Genomic DNA, 16929 nt, shown 5'->3' on the forward strand with positions numbered 1-16929 from the left:
ATTCACTCAAGATTCTTTGCAGCGTCCCTTCGGCCATTCCTTTACTGTACCTCTGTTCATGTTCTCTTCCTTCCATCTTCCTTTCCACCGTCTCCTAACAACTGTTCCATACAGCTCTTCTTTGGGCGAGTCGGTAGAGTTGTGGCCTTGCACTCGTTAGGCCCGAGTTCGACTCCCCGGCCGGCTAATGAAGAGTTAGAGGAATTTATTTCTGGTGATAGAAATTAATTTCTCGCTATAATGTGGTTCGGATTCCACAATAAGCTGTAGATCCCGTTGTTAAGTAACCAATTGGTTCTTAGCCACGTTAAATAAGTCTAATCCTTCGGGCCAGCCCTTGGAGAGCTGTTAATCAGCTCAGTGGTCTGGTAAAACTAAGGTATACTTAATTTTAATGCAACTGGAGACTGGAACATATATACAGTATTTAAATTTACTGAAATGCAGGAAGAACAGCTTGTCCAGATAAATAACTGACCATTCATTTTACAGTATTATTAAAAAAAATATAATGACAATCTTCAGGTTGTAATTCTTGTTGAAGAAATACAATTCCATCCCAAACGTTTACTGTCTATGCGTTATTCATCGTTACTTGAAAAACAATGGTATACGACTAGACTATTACAAAACAGACCAAACATTTTCAGAAATAAACATGACTAAGCAATGATCGTTTAGGTGTCTTTTTTTCTCCACAGTAATTTCCTAAAGCACGATAAGAAGTCGCTGTGTAGTGCGACTGATAACGACTCCTTAAAATTCACTATACCAGTAACTGATGTTAGGAACGTTAATGCCTAAAATTACTTAAAGTTTGCCGAAAACAAATGCGCAGAGAGAGAGAGAGAGAGAGAGAGAGAGAATCTTGCAGTGAAAAAAGCTAACCTGATAGTAATTCTTATTTTAAACTTAATTAAAAAAAATACTCTAGATATTGCTGAAAAACTAACAATGGATAATATCAAGAAAACGTCCTGGATATACTTCGTTAGAGAATACAGGTGTTCAAGAACAGCCAAACTACCTACCGCAGAGGCCTACAGCTTCATCCGATTCATCGCCGCATTCAGCCACTCCCGAACACGTGAAATTCTTGGGAATGCATTGTGTCTTATCGGAACAGAGCCAGTGGTCATCCTCACACGACGCTGACATCGTAATGATGTTCTCTGACAGCACGGGAGTGGACTTTCCTTCAACCCCTGCAGTAGCGACATCATTCTGCGTGACTGCGCGGGCTACGAAGGTGCTGCCCTCTACATCACTTACATCATTATCGCTGATTGACGGCCTTCCGATTGCGTGTGGGTGCCTTTGGATCGTCGTTGAAACGCCTGGTGTCCCGAACCAGCCTGAAGACGTAAAAGAACGGAAATAACATAAAGCAGTAGTTCTCAACTTGTGTCAGGTTATGGACCATCAGTCCAATGAAAAAATGTTGTGGACCATTTCTTTGAGTAATGAACATTTTGGGTTGAAACATTTGTTACACAAGCATTGCAACCTGAAGATGGTCGTTATATTTTTTGAATAACACAATAAAATAGTCCATCATTTTTCTGGATAAAATTGTTCTTACTGCATTTTAAGTAAGTAAAAAAAATAGGTAGCAATCTCCAGTTTATTGCCGAATATAGTCAACGTCCTGCGGACTCCCCAAAATGTCACCATGGACCACCACTTGAGAACCACTGGATTACAGATATGAAAAGTAAACATGAAATAAGAAAAAATAAATAGGTAAACAATCCTTTTCTATTCGCAGCGATCTCCATTGAATATATGATTTTCATAAAATATAGTCGAAATATAGACAAAAAATTTAACAACAGCGTGAATTCCAGCTATGTGGAATAGTACTACCATCTGTTCATTTTGAACTGAACGAAAACCAGAACACTCAAATGAACGCACTAGTAGCGTTCATTACTTCTGCCTAGGTCGATTCGTTACTCAGTTTAAAGTACAGCATGTCTTTAGCAGTGCTGCATGAGAAATGATGAATGGATTCATAAGAAAATTTGTGAAAAGATTTTGAGTTTTATGGAATTATTGAGTTGATTTCGGCGAGATTCTGAATCTCAATCCAGTTTCTTTTTAGTAATTTTTTAGCATTGTTAAATGCTCCTGTCCCTAATTGGTATTCAGATAAAACGGCAGTTTCCTGCTGTTCGTGAAAAACCATGAATGCTGCAGAGTATTTGAGTGTCTATGGTAATGGCTTCCTAGAATTCATGAAAGACAACGTGAGCAACGCGTCTCTGGTATGTGAATAGCTAAGGCAATTATTATGGCGTAGGGCTGTAATACCTGATAGCCCTCTGTAATTATCCTTTGACCGAGTTATATTGAATATGTTACAGAGTTAAGCGCTGGGTCCAGAGAATAGGCCTAACAGGTCAAAAGCCTCTATCAAGACCTTGCCCAAGCCAAGGTGTTACTGACTTCATAATTGTTTATAAAGTATGCTTGTGACTAGTGGAAAAATATTCACACTTCCTTGTATTTCTATGTCACTTTCCCACAATACTATTCACATGACGAGGCCTTTTCTTCTTGAAATGGTGGGAGTTGCTTTTAGGATTCCCGCGGAATTAGTACTCATATATCCTCGTTTATAAAGTCAGCAGACTCAAACAGAAGCATTTTTTGTCTTTGTTGATGCTCCACATCTTGTCAAGCAGATATGAATAATTCCCTCAATTTAGGATTTATAGCAACGGAAAATAATTATGAGCTTTCAAATTAACATGTTAATGTATACAGTTTAACTTGCCAATGCTCGAGTCCAATATGATAAGAAATCAACAAGAAATCGTTATGGCTTGACCCTTCACGTGCGAAACCTAATATTATGTAACAAGAAAATACTCTAATGGTAATAAGGATCAGTTGGAAAAAATACTTTACTAATTCCAAAAAGGATCGAGTCACATCTCCCAAAGTGTCGAATATGCATTTTTTTTTTTTAGTTTTTAAGTTAGCTGCATCGGGGGTGATTTTATCATTGGCTTCCTGTTTCAGCTAAGAATCAAGAGTGCCTCCTTCACCATACATCCTGGATGGTGAGAGAAACAGAATTGATACTTTGCTGAAACAAGAAAGTCAATGACAAAATCACCGTCGATGCAGATAACTCAGCAAAAATTGAAAAAATGCATATTCGATACCTTGCTTAAAAAGGGACGAAGTATTTGCCTGAACTACTGGACATGGCAGTGTTTTATTTATTTCATGTAATATATTAGCTTACAAGATGAATTATTTTAAGCATCGGGGTAACTTCAGAGGTTCAATAGAAAATACAATGCAATACTACCCTAAAACAATTCAACTTGTATTTTAATATTTTACTTATATTTTTATTTATTTATTAATTTGTTAATTTATCTGCTTTTCTAAGTATTTCCCATTACCTTCTACTACTTCTTTCGAATGAACACCATATTCTTTGGAAGCTTGAATTTCAAGCCAATGGCCCCTGTGGGCTTGTTCCATATGAATAGGGTTCATCTACTGAATAATATAAAAATAATAATAATAATAATAATAATAATAATAATAATAATAATAATAGATCACATCCAGGAAAAGAGGAACCCCCTCATGGGATCAAGTTATAACACCGAAGGCATTTGCAAGGTGATTAAATTTCAGGCGGCTGTTTTTTTGTTTTTTTCGACGGGAGAAGTGCCTATCAACCATATTAGTTAGGTTACAGGACGGCTGGGAATTTCGAGTGAAAGAAAATGACTGCAAACAATCGCAAAAAATCTGAACGTATTTTGGAATTTCGTTTTGCCCAAAATTTCCTGAAAATCGATTCTTTGGAACACTGACGAAGGAACAACTGGAAATTATGTGAAAAAAAATTGTTCAAATGCTATCACGACGAAAAACACTAAAAACCAAGTGTTAGCAAAGAGTTATGTACTTATAATAGATATATTTTCCTTTCCTTTTGCGGTAATTTTTTGAGCCCGGGCATTTTGAATAGGGAAATGACCTCACGGAAAAAGCCACGAAAGTTTTATTAAATGTAGAAATACTTTTAACCATCTTACTAGTAGACAACCTAATTAAAAGTCCCCATAAAAAATAACCGATGATCAAATCAGTAATGAGCTTCGTCGGCTGGGAGGTTGGTTATTGGAGTTAATTAAAATGCATCGGGGTAACTGCGTTTCAAATTTCCACTTATCTAATCGTCAAATTAACATCTACAAATTTTGCCTAGCCTCAGGAAAGAATGCATTTTAATCCGGGAATGTAAAATGTCAGAGCAACCGCCGTATCTATTGGAAATTGACCAAGCATTTTAAATGATTTTCTGAACAAACGAAGACCCCTCAAAAATCTACGAAATTAAAATACTAAAGTGAGAGTACTCGTGTTTTTTTTTGTGCCAATCATTTATTATGGGGCAAGATTTAATTAAAAATACATATATATATATATATATATATATATATATATATATATATATATATATATATATATATATATATATATATACATACATACATACATACAGTCACTCAAAAATGTTTTGCAACATGTTCCAGAAGTTTTCGTTCACCTAACAGTAATTTGTTCTTTTGATATTTACAAGGAAATGTAATTTTCTTATTCGACTTTGGTTATTAATCATACGGTTAACAATATGAAAAAGAATGGTGAGTGAAAAATTCATATTACGAAAAATGACGAAAAATGTTGAAAAATCTAACTTCAGATGATTGGGCAAAAGTGTCAAAGAAGAAACTGTATTTCGAATCAGGATAAAAGCTTATTGACTAATAAAATAATATTGAATAATCATCAATGAAATTATATATAAATAAAGAACGAAAGAATTCAACCATTATTGTTGTCAAAAACAAAAAAGAAAAAATCTCATAACGTCGTATGTTATCGTGTGACTCCACATTCGGGTGGGAAAGTTGAACTAAAGTCTCGTCACTTGCACGATAAGATGGGCAACACTCTCAGCCGCACCATAATCATTAGCTTGCATAAGACTAATGTCTATTGTAGATATTGCTCGGCAGCTTAGCGTAAATAAAACAACCATGTATAGAGGGATACAACAACAGAGAGAACGAGGAAATATGATAAATTCATTGTAAAAAGTGGAGGACGACCCCATTGTTGCACTACTGTTAAGGATCATCATCGGATGATCACTGAAGGAGCTCCTCCTAACTCCCCTGACAACCGATGTTGCTATAAACAGAGAACGTTACGCTTTCCCTGCTCAAACCACCCGTAACAGGCTACATGAGACCAAGATATTATTTCATCATACTCCTACCAAGAAACACTTCATATCAGCGAAACACAGAATAGAGGCTAGGGTTTGCGTTATAATATAATCCAGTGGCCGATGATTTCTGTGAGAGTCATCTTTTGCGATGAGGAGGAGACATTCTCCACTGATGAGCATGGTAGTCTTCTTCACTGCTGGCATTTAGCATTAACTAAATTAATGTTGAACTTCTTGCTAATCTTAATTCTTTAGAAACTTGGATGATAAGAAATACAAAAATAGGCATTATATATTCAGTTAACTTCATAAGAGGCATCAAAATGATAGGCCTAAGTAGCAATAAAAGAAATGAGAAATTACACATGGTAATGGCATTATATATATATATATATATATATATATATATATATATATATATATATATATATATATATATTTTATATATATATATATTATATATATATATATATATATATGTATATATATATATATATATATATATATATATATATATATATATATATATGTGTGTGTGTGTGTGTGTGTGTGTGTGTGTGTGCGTGTGTGTGTGCAAGCTGATTATATTCTATGTATTACAAAACTAGACGTGAAATCTGTTAGTCTAGTTCAGTATATTTTATATTAAGTTTCACTAGTTCACAATATACATAGGATTAGTCATTCAAAAATTTGACTAACAATAATGTGCAAGCAAATCTTTACAAAAGTCGTACTTGTTGATGTTAATAAGACTAATAGTTCAACTTATAACAGTCGTAGGCCTATGTCTACAAAGTTCATAAATACGAAGGAGATAAAACAACGATAGTGATGGCAGTTGGAGATGAAAATATTAAAACATAAGAACAGCGATGACCTCTGAAGTATTATAGTAACATCCTGTAATTAAGTAAAGTATGACAATAGTAAGCAGTATCAGAAAAAGCCCTGTTTAAGGGGAACTGCAGGTAATTTCTCGGACCCACCACTAGCGTTCAGTTGTTTCATGTGCTTACAATTGAGTTGCCAAATAGCGCCAGATGTCGCTATTATAAGCTGTTGTCCGAAAAGATTTGAAGTATGCTGCAAAACATTTTTGAGTGATTTTACATTATATATATATATATATATATATATATATATATATATATATATATATATATATGTGTGTGTGTGTGTGTGTGTGTGTGTGTATATGTATATATGTATATACATGCATACATATACTTTACATATATATATATATATATATATATATATATATATATATATATATATATATACAATATATATATATATATATATATATATATATATATATATATATATATATATATATATATATAATACTGAATCTTGTCATTGCTCTACTGAACAGTATCCTCCTTCAGGCCTTTATTCACGGAATGAAAACTAAAACGATACTGATAAGAGGACGTTTCATGTTAAAAGAATATGTTCCAGAGAAAATTAACAGCCAGAGAAAATGTCCCTGCTGATAGTTTTTCAAGACCTGTTTAATATTAGACTTTTCATCCCGTCTCTAGTGACGTCGTCACTTCAACTGCTGTGTTATTGTTTAGAAAGGGTCATCGAAGCAACTCGGTGCTTAGCGTAAAACTGTAGCGGTCAAGTGAAACTTTTGTGCGTATGAATCATATCAAAGGGAATGTATTCTCTTGATCTACAGCATGAGTAAAACAAGCATTGTTATTTGGCAAATGCGAGCCTTTATATGCTTTTATTTACCTGCTTTGTTACGTAGGTTCTTGTGCAGAAACAGAGACATGGGAAAATATGAAATTTAAATCATTTAAACTGACCTACAAGCGTAGCCGTAGGCAAAGAAAATCTGCCTCGTGTCATTCTATACCGGCCAGTCATGGAAACCCATTATCTCTTTTGTTAGTCTGAATGGACAACGATCATAAACTTTTATAATTTTTGAGTCTTTTTAATCTATTTTGTCTTTTTTTTAGAATTTATGTACTTTAAATAAGACTATAAAGAAATAAAGTGCGGTCAAAATATATTTTTACATGAAAAACGGAGGCTGGCGGGTATGCGTCCGTGTAACCTGCCGAACATGGGAATGTTAACAGTGGTATATTCCGTAATTAAACTAAAAACAGATTTTAGAACTTATTTTTGATCTCTCTATCTCTATATATCTATCGATATACATCTAAATACAAATACACATAAAAGAAAATATATATATATATATATATATATATATATATATATATATATATATATATATATATATTCTTATGCTGTGGTTTTCATAATACAGTAGCCCTTTGTTGGCCGACTCGGTTGAGCTTTGACTGTCGCTCGATGGTTGAGTTCAATTCCGCGGCCGGCTGATGAAGAGTTAGAGGAATTTATTTCTGGTGATAGAAATTCATTCCTCGCTATAATGTGGTTCGGATTCCACAATAAGCTGTAGGTCCCGTTGCTAAGTAACCAATTGGTTCTTAGCCACGTAAAAATAAGTCTAAACGGGCCAGCCCTAGGAGAGCTGTTAATCAGCTCAGTGGTCTGGTAAAACTAAGATATACTTACTTACTTACTTCATTAATACAGTAATCTCCCCGTGTGTACTGTCGTATACTGTGTGATCTTATGTTCAGATGCCGTAATGCCGTAAAAGAAGTTAGCATAAAGTTAGTGGTTAAATTCTTATGGTTTGAAGGACGACGTATGCGTTGAGCTGAAAGCATGCAATGATAAGAGAGAAGGGACAGGACAGTCGTTGTTCGTGTATTTTCAAAACTTTTAAAATAATGCATTCCATTGGGACTCGATCAAAACACTGTGGTTAGACCTACCCCGTAGATAGACGCCCATACAAAGGGGCCCACACTCAGAGACCAAAAAGCGTTGTGGAAAGGGCTGCGTTTTCGCTCCCGTCTCTCTCTCTCTCTCTCTCTCTCTCTCTCTCTCTCTCTCTCGCTCTCGGGATTTTACGAATGTCCTGTTTTAACGTAATTGATATTTAGATAGACGATGGTCACTCATATTCTTTAACTGTTTAATTCCTTAGTAAATGTGTCTGAGTTATCTGAACAGTGTATTTTATTAAGTGTGTGTGTAACGGCGCCTGGTTAAAGACACGAAGCATTTGGTACCAAGGTATTGTAATATAGTTTTTGGGTTTCAGTGCACTGAAAATAATATCTGCAGTGGTTATATGTAAAGATACCTTTTCACTTTTTTTAATATTTTTCGTGTTATATGTTTTATGCTTTATCTTTTGAAGAATTTTTCTTTTATACATATATGTGATGTTTGCTATTGCCTTAATTTTTGCTTTACATTTTTTGATATTTAATCTTTTGCAGAGTATATTTCTGTGTCTTTTGTATCCACATTTTTATATGATTGATTTATTTGCCTTATTTTGTTTAATACATTGGAATTAATTTACTTACAGTATATTTCCTTTCAATCAAGTTTTGTTATTTAACAATTTAAATCTTTCTTGAATAATTTTTTATGAATTAATAAATAAATTTCTGATTTAATTTTGACTGATGATTAATTCAGATTTAATCCAATTTTTCAAATAATAACAATTTCCCTGAGACTGTTAAATGTCATGTATAATATTTGAATTTAGAAATAAATTTTTGTATTTAAAATATTATATCAGAGTTTCATTCATTGACCCACCAGTAATTTTGATTTGAATTAGAGATAGAGTGGTAAGTGAGATGTTTTCCTTCAAGTAATTGAAGTGAGCTCGAACCAGGGAAATGAAATAAATGGAAATATTTGAACTTTATAATGTTAATGGAGTGATGCCCTTAGATTTTACCTCACACCTGTTTAACGAACTTAATCTGCTTTCTTTCATGATTGATAAGTTTATAAGGGATCACTGTTGCCTTTAGAGAAATCAGTCGTCTTGTATGTGTGATGAGGGTTCAGGTGTCTGGCTTTTGTGAGGTAACTATAATTGTTGAATAAATGGTAAGTTTGGTAATCAAATATCAAGCACTTAGATACCAGGTTTGATTTAAAGAACAGACACTGGACACTCCAGGGTCACCATATATAAATGGTGCACTAGACTGGACCATTTCCCCCATATATAAATGGTGCCTTAGACTCCGGGACAAGCACTTAGATATCAGGTTTGATTTGAAGAACAGACACTGGACACTTCGTCACATATATAAGTGGTGCCCAAGACCCTGGGAAAACAGATCACAAATATCACTCTGGTGTATACTGGTGGTGTTAGGGACATATTTTATGAGGAGAGTGACCATATAGTTCTTTTATTTTGTGAGAGAGTGACCATATAATTGTTCTTTGCATTTTGGGAGAGTGACCATATAATTGTTTTTGCATTTATTGTGTTGAATTGTTGTCATATTGAATTGTTAGTTGGTTAACTGAGAGAGATGGCTCCCTTCGATGTTCAAGAGTTTTTAGCAAATCCCTCCATCCAAGAGTTATCTGAAATCACTCTGACCAAAGCACAGTGGAGTGAGATAGCAGTAGCATATGGTGGTCAGGTGTCTGCCAAAAATGGTAAAGGCACAAATAAAATTCATTGCAATCCAAGCATTGATGGACTCTGGTAAAATAGATGAGGAGCTCAGAGATGCTCAAGAATTGTTGAACGCAGCTGAGGCAGAACTTATAGATAAACAGGGGCAAAAGAAAGAGAAAAGTGATGCAGAAGCAGAGCTTAGACGTCTAGAAGCAGAAGGAAATTTGATTAAGCTGAAGATGCAGGCTGAAAGAGAGAGAATGCAGGCTGAAAGAGAAAAAATGCAGGCAGAAAGAGAAAGAGAAGACAGAGAAAAACGAGAAAGAAAAGAAAGAGAAGAAGAGAAAGCTGCTGAAGAATTAAGAAAAATAGCAGAAGAAGAAAGAGAAATAGCTAGACACAAGAGAGAGATGGAAAGGTTGAAAGCTACAGCTGAATTGCCCGTAACACCATCTAATCCTACTCATGGTGATTCAGACCCTGTATTTGATGTAGTAAGAGTGCAGAAGTTAATTCCAAAGTTTACAGAAGAAGCTCCAGATGAGTTTTTTGATCACTTTGAAAAAGTGGCTGCAGGAATGGGATGGCCAGAGGATAAATGGTCAGTCTTGTTGCAGAGTGTTCTCATTGGTAAAGGACGAAGTGCCTATTTAGCCTTATCAGCTGATCAGTGTAAAGAGTACAAGGTACTTAAACACAATGTGCTACAAGTTTACCAGATGACCACTGAATATTATAATGAAAGATTCAGATCTTTGAGAAAGGATGAACAGATAACTTTCTTGGATTATGCGTACAAGGTGAGAAGATGTTTTAAATGATGGTTGGAGGCTGCTAAAGTTAAAACATTTGAAGATCTTGAAGAATTATTTGAACAATATCTTGGGAATTCCTGAACACATAAGAGCCTATCTGAGAGAGAGAGGTGAATAAACTTGACAAAGCTGCTACACTCAGTGAGGACTACAACATTATAAGCAGCAGAAGGAACTATAATGTCAAGTACCAGAATCAACGCACAGGTTTTAGGTCTCACCCAAATTTCAGGAGCAGATTTAATGGGAATCCTACAAGTGGTAATACCAAGTCATTTCAGGGTAATATCCCTCAGCAAGCTAATGTAAAATCCTCATATAATAATGTTGCAAGGCAATTACAGAAGCCTAATGTTGTCTGCTACAAGTGTGGAAGAGCAGGACACTTCAGTTGGGAGTGTCATCAGACACATTGGCAGTCCAAACCAGTTGGTCAAGTAGTAAGAAATGACCAGGTGAAACAGACTACAAAGAACAATGTGGGGAGGAGTCAAGCTCCAGTGAAGACTGAGACTAAACAAGCTGAATGTTTAGCAACCAGTGGAAATGTAACTTCAAGCAGTGAGTGGCTGAGCAGTTTGGAGGCTTTTAAGCCATATATCTATGAGGGTACGCTGACAACTCCAGGAGGAAGTGTGCAGGTACCAGTCAAGGTGTTACGTGATACAGGGAGCAACCATAGTGTGGCAGTCCGTGGTGCTCACCCCCAGTTGGAGGAGAATCTTACAGGAGATTCTGTTATTTTGAAGGGTATAGGAGGAGAAGAGGTAACTCCTATATGCCGCTTACACCTGTCATGTGAATTAGTGACAGGAGATGTTGATTTTGCTGTAAAGGACTCACTGGCTGTTGAAGGTGTACATGTTCTGTTAGGGAATGAAGTTGGTAGTGTGCCATTTGTTCCTTGTCCCATAGTGACAGATAAACCATTGAGGATTAGTCCCACGGTAGATTTGGAGAAGAATAACCCCCACCTGTTTCCTAGCTGTGTGACTACTAGGAGTATGAAGAGGACTATGCCTGCAAGTGAAGAGTCTGAGGATTTACCCACTCAAGAAGGATCATTGAGCTTAGAAGAGTTGTTCCAGAGAAATGATACTTCCCCTAGTGCTGATCAAGAAGAGGTTTCCCAAGAAGAAGCTGTCGTCCCTGAAGAGACTCTGAGTAGTCAAGATGTTCCTGAAGATAACAGTGAAACTACAGTAGCTGAGTTAGCAGATATTGAGAGCTCAACCCTTGAAGTTGGTCAGGTGACCAGGGAGAAGCTAATGGACCTACAGAAAAAGGATGTATCCTTAGCTGAGCTGTTTTTCAGAGTTGTTGATCAGAAGAGATGCAACAAACTCCTACCTGTTATTATCTGAAGGAAGATATGCTGATGAGAAAGCATAGACCTGCAGATATACCAGGAGATGCTGAATGGGGTGAATATCATCAAATTTTGATCCCACGTCCATTGAGGAAGCAAGTAGTAGCAGTAGCTCATGAGTCTGGACATATGGGAATTAGGAAGACTGGAGAAGACCACGAAATATTTTTTCTGGCCTGGACTTCACAAAGATGTTAGCAAGTTCTGTCGGGAGTGTCATACCTGCCAGATAGCTGGAAAGCCAAATGAAACCATTCAGAAAGCCCCCCTACAACCTATAGAAGTTAGAGGAGAACCCTTTAGCAAGGTGATTATAGATATGGTTGGACCACTACCGAAGACGAAGAAGGGTCATGAGTATCTGTTAACATTGATGTGTCCTGTGACAAGATATCCTGAGGCAATCCCTGTTAGAAACATATCTGCCAAGATAGTTGCTGAGAAACTAGTGGAGTTTTTCTCAAAGTTTTGGATACCTGAAATTGTACAAAGTGATAGAGGAACCAATTTTACTTCCAAACTGTTTCAGGATGTGATGAACTTGTTAGGAGTGAAACAACAGTTGTCCACTGCATATCACCCAGAGACTCAAGGAGCCTTGGAAAGGTTTCACCAGACATTGAAAAGTATGCTGACTAAGTATTGTTCTGAGTCAGGCAGAGACTGGGATGTTGGTGTACAATTGATGTTATTTGAAATTAGGAATGCTTATCAAGAAAGCATGGGTTGTTCACTTAACGAGATGATTTTTGGTAGAGAAGTGAGAGGACCGTTGAAAATTCTTGCAGAAAATTGGGAAGAGAATCAAGTGGAAATCCAAGGAGAGTATGTAAAGAACTTGAGGAAAAGATTGGAAGAGATTAGAAAATTCTCTTTAGAAAATCTGAAACTGAGTCAAGAGAAAATGAAAAGGAGATATGATAAGAAGACTAAGCTAAGAAGTTTTAGTGTTGGTCAACAAGTGTTAGTGTTTTTACCTGTCAAGAGATTTCCCCTTTCCAACAAGTTTCAAGGTCCTTACAAGATAATTGAGAGGTTAAGTGATAGAACTTATGTAATTGAAACACCAGAAAGACGAAGACGAAAAAGGAAGATACATGTAAACCTCTTAAAACCTTACTTCTCAGAAACCAAAATGGAAACTGTGTCAATAACCCAGACAACTTCAACTACAGAAGACGACGATGGATATGAATTGGGAGCTGAAAGCAAGATGAATAATTCTTCAATTTTGGAAAATTTGGAGGATAAACTGAAACATTTGAGTGTTGAGCAAGGTGGTGAGTTGTGTGAAGTGATTAGAAGCTTCACAGAACTATTTGCAGATGTACCTCGGTGTACTGATCTGATCAAGCATGAGATCAAGATCCAAGAAGATGGCAGACCATTCAAACAGAGAGCTTATCGCCTGTCACCTTAGCATCGAGATGTTTTGAAGAAAGAAGTTGAATATTTGTTGCAGCATGGATTAGCAGAACCCAGTTCAAGTCACTACAGTTCTCCATGTGTGTTAGTGAAGAAACCTGATGGCTCATTTAGGATGTGTACTGATTATAGGAAACTGAATTCCATCAGTGTGGCTGACAATTATCCCTTGCCTCTTATAGATCAGATACTTGATAATGTTGGACAAGCCAAGTTTGTCTCCAAGATAGACTTGTTGAAGGGATACTATCAAATTCCCTTAGATGAGAGTGCTAAATTGCTGTCAGCTTTTATTACTCCTTTTGGACTGTATCAGTATACTGTTCTGCCATTTGGTCTGATGAATGCACCTGCAACATTTCAACGAGTGATGGATCAACTGCTAGGGTCCATAGAAGGAGTAGGTGTATATCTGGATGACATAGTCATTTACTCTACAACATGGGAAGAACATCTGAAGATCCTGAGGAAAGTTTTCAAGAAACTAAGGGAAGCAGGACTAACAGTCAACCTAGAGAAGAGTGAGTTTGGGAAGGCAACTGTACAGTATCTTGGGTTTGAAGTTGGGAAAGGCCTTCTCGCTCCAGTAAACGCTAATGTAGAGGGTATCCATAAGGCTACCCCACCTACTACTAGAAAACAGTTACAGAGATTTTTGGGCATGGCAGGATTCTATCGGCGTTTCTGCCCGAATTTCTCAGCTGTAGTAGCCCCCTTAACAGACTTAACTAGTCCCAAAGCTAAGTTTGTTTGGACTACAGAATGTCAAGAATCCTTTGAGAAGGTAAAAGCCATTTTAACTTCAAGACCAGTTCTTCGGGCTCCAGACTTAAATAAGAAATTTGTGATACAAGTTGATGCCTCTGACTGTGGAATTGGAGCTGTACTGCTTCAAGAAGATGAAAGTGAACTTTTGCATCCCGTATGTTTCATGTCTTCGAAACTGAAAAAGCATCAGAAAGTGTATTCCACGATAGAAAAAGAAACTCTAGCCTTAATCACAGCATTGAAAAAGTTTGAAGTGTATGTGAACAGACCTAGGAATGAAGAGATTTTAGTGCTGTCTGATCACAATCCGCTCACGTTTTTACAGCGGATCAAGAATCACAACCAGAGACTCACTCGGTGGTCTCTGTGCTTGCAACCCTATAATATTAAGGTACAGCATATCTCGGGTAAGAACAATGTGGTTGCTGATTACTTATCCCGTTGTGAATCGTTGGATTCAACCCCGGGATAACCAATCTTCTTGGGGGAGGAGTCTTATGCTGTGGTTTTCATAATACAGTAATCTCCCCGTGTGTATGTGTGTATTGTCGTATACTGTGTGATCTTATGTTCAGATACGCGTATGCCGTAAAAGAGTTAGCGTAAAGTTAGTGGTTAAACGCTATATGGTTTGAGAGGACGACGTATGCGTTGAGCTGAGAGAGCACGGTAGGTGTGTAGAGAGAGAAGGGACAGGACAGTCGTTGTTCGTGTATTTTCAAAACTGCTGAAGTAATGCATTCCATTGGGACTCGATCAAAACACTGTGGTTAGACCTACCACGTAGATAGACACCCCATACAAAGGGGCCCACACTCAGAGACCAAAAGCGTTGTGGAAAGGAGCTGCGTTTTTCCGCTCAGCGTCTCTCTCTCTCTCTCGCTCTCGGATTTTTGAATGTCCTGTTTTAACGTAATTGATATTTAGATAGACGATGGTCACTCATATTCTTTAACTGTTTAATTCCTTAGTAAATGTGTCTGAGTTATCTGAACAGTGTATTTATTAAGTGTGTGTGTGGCGCCTGGTTAAAGACACGAAGCATTTGGTACCAAGGTATTGTAATATAGTTTTTGGTTTCAGTGCACTGAAAATAATATCTGCAGTGGTTATATGTAAAGATACCTTTTCACTTTTTTTAATATTTTTTCGTGTTATATGTTTTATGCTTTATCTTTTGAAGAATTTTTTCTTTTATACATATATGTGATGTGTTTGCTATTGCCTTAATTTTTGCTTTACATTTTTGACATTTAATCTTTTGCAGAGTATATTTCTGTGTCTTTTGTATCCACATTTTTATATGATTGATTTATTTGCCTTATTTTGTTTAATACGTGGAATTAATTTACTTACAGTATATTTCCTTTCAATCAAGTTTTGTTATTTAACAATTTAAATCTTTCTTGAATAATTTTATGAATTAATAAATAAATTTCTGATTTAATTTTGACTGATGATTAATTCAGATTTAATCAATTTTCAAATAATAACAATTTCCCTGAGACTGTTAAATGTCATGTATAATCTTTGAATTTAGAAATAAATTTTTGTATTTAAAATATTATGTCAGAGTTTCATTCATTGACCCACCAGTAATTTTGATTTGAATTAGAGATAGAGTGGTAAGTGAGATGTTTTCCTTCAAGTAATTGAAGTGAGCTCGAACCAGGGAAATGAAATAAATGGAAATATTTGAACTTTTATAATGTTAATGGAGTGATGCCCTTAGATTTTACCTCACACCTGTTTAACGAACTTAATCTGCTTTCTTTCATGATTGATAAGTTTATAAGGGATCACTGTTGCCTTTAGAGAAATCAGTCGTCTTGTATGTGTGATGAGGGTTCAGGTGTCTGGCTTTTTGTGAGGTAACTATAATTGTGGAATAAATGGTAAGTTTGGTAATCAAATATCAAGCACTTAGATACCAGGTTTGATTTAAAGAACAGACACTGGACACTCCGGGGTCACCATATATAAATGGTGCACTAGACTGGACCATTTCCCCATATATAAATGGTGCCTTAGACTCCAGGACAAGCACTTAGATATCAGGTTTGATTTGAAGAACAGACACTGGACACTTCGTCACAATATATATATATATATATATATATATATATATATATATATATATATATATATATATATATATATATATATATATATATATATATATAAATATATATATATATATATATATATATATATATATATATATATATATATATATATATATATATATATATATATACACACGTGTGTGTCTTGGCGTGCATGTGTGTGTGTGTTTGTGTGTGTACCTATTTCTTTCCATCAGCATTAAGCTGAATCCCTTAACAAGGGTTGGGTCTGGCTACAAACAACTCACGGTCAGTGCTGCTCTCATACTTCAATTGTTGAATCGTGGATGATCCTCTTGCGCAGTAAAACTTCCAAAATGCTGGTTACTTTATACCCACCTGTACACACACTGTACCATTCACCCCTACCTCGCATGCATTTTTGTGACTCCTGAATGGTGAGGCCCTTCCTTTTAAATGCCTCCTTCCCATCATCCTTCCAACGCTCCCCAGGTCTTCCTTCCCTCCTTCCCGTGATACTGAATTATGCCCTCCTCTCAATAACTTATTCTTGCCCATTCTTTCCATATGATCGAACCATATCAAAACTCTCTGCTCCATCCTTTCACCTACCTAAACCGTCTTTACCACTTTCAGGTATCTCCATTTTTCTCACCCTTTTAGTTCTTCTTAACCTGCATATATGA

General features: G+C 36.1%; 1 protein-coding gene across 1 annotated transcript in view; it reads right to left on the minus strand.

Annotated features, from left to right (window-relative positions):
- LOC136833059 (G-protein coupled receptor GRL101-like) overlaps positions 1-16929 on the minus strand; it is a 115325-nt gene that overhangs the window by 91558 nt on the left and 6838 nt on the right. The window contains 1 exon segment of the mRNA XM_067094706.1: positions 1032-1355. Within this exon segment, the coding sequence (XP_066950807.1) occupies positions 1032-1355 (324 nt within the window).

Source organism: Macrobrachium rosenbergii, chromosome 51, assembly GCF_040412425.1.
Source record: "Macrobrachium rosenbergii isolate ZJJX-2024 chromosome 51, ASM4041242v1, whole genome shotgun sequence".
NCBI lineage: Eukaryota > Metazoa > Arthropoda > Malacostraca > Decapoda > Palaemonidae > Macrobrachium > Macrobrachium rosenbergii.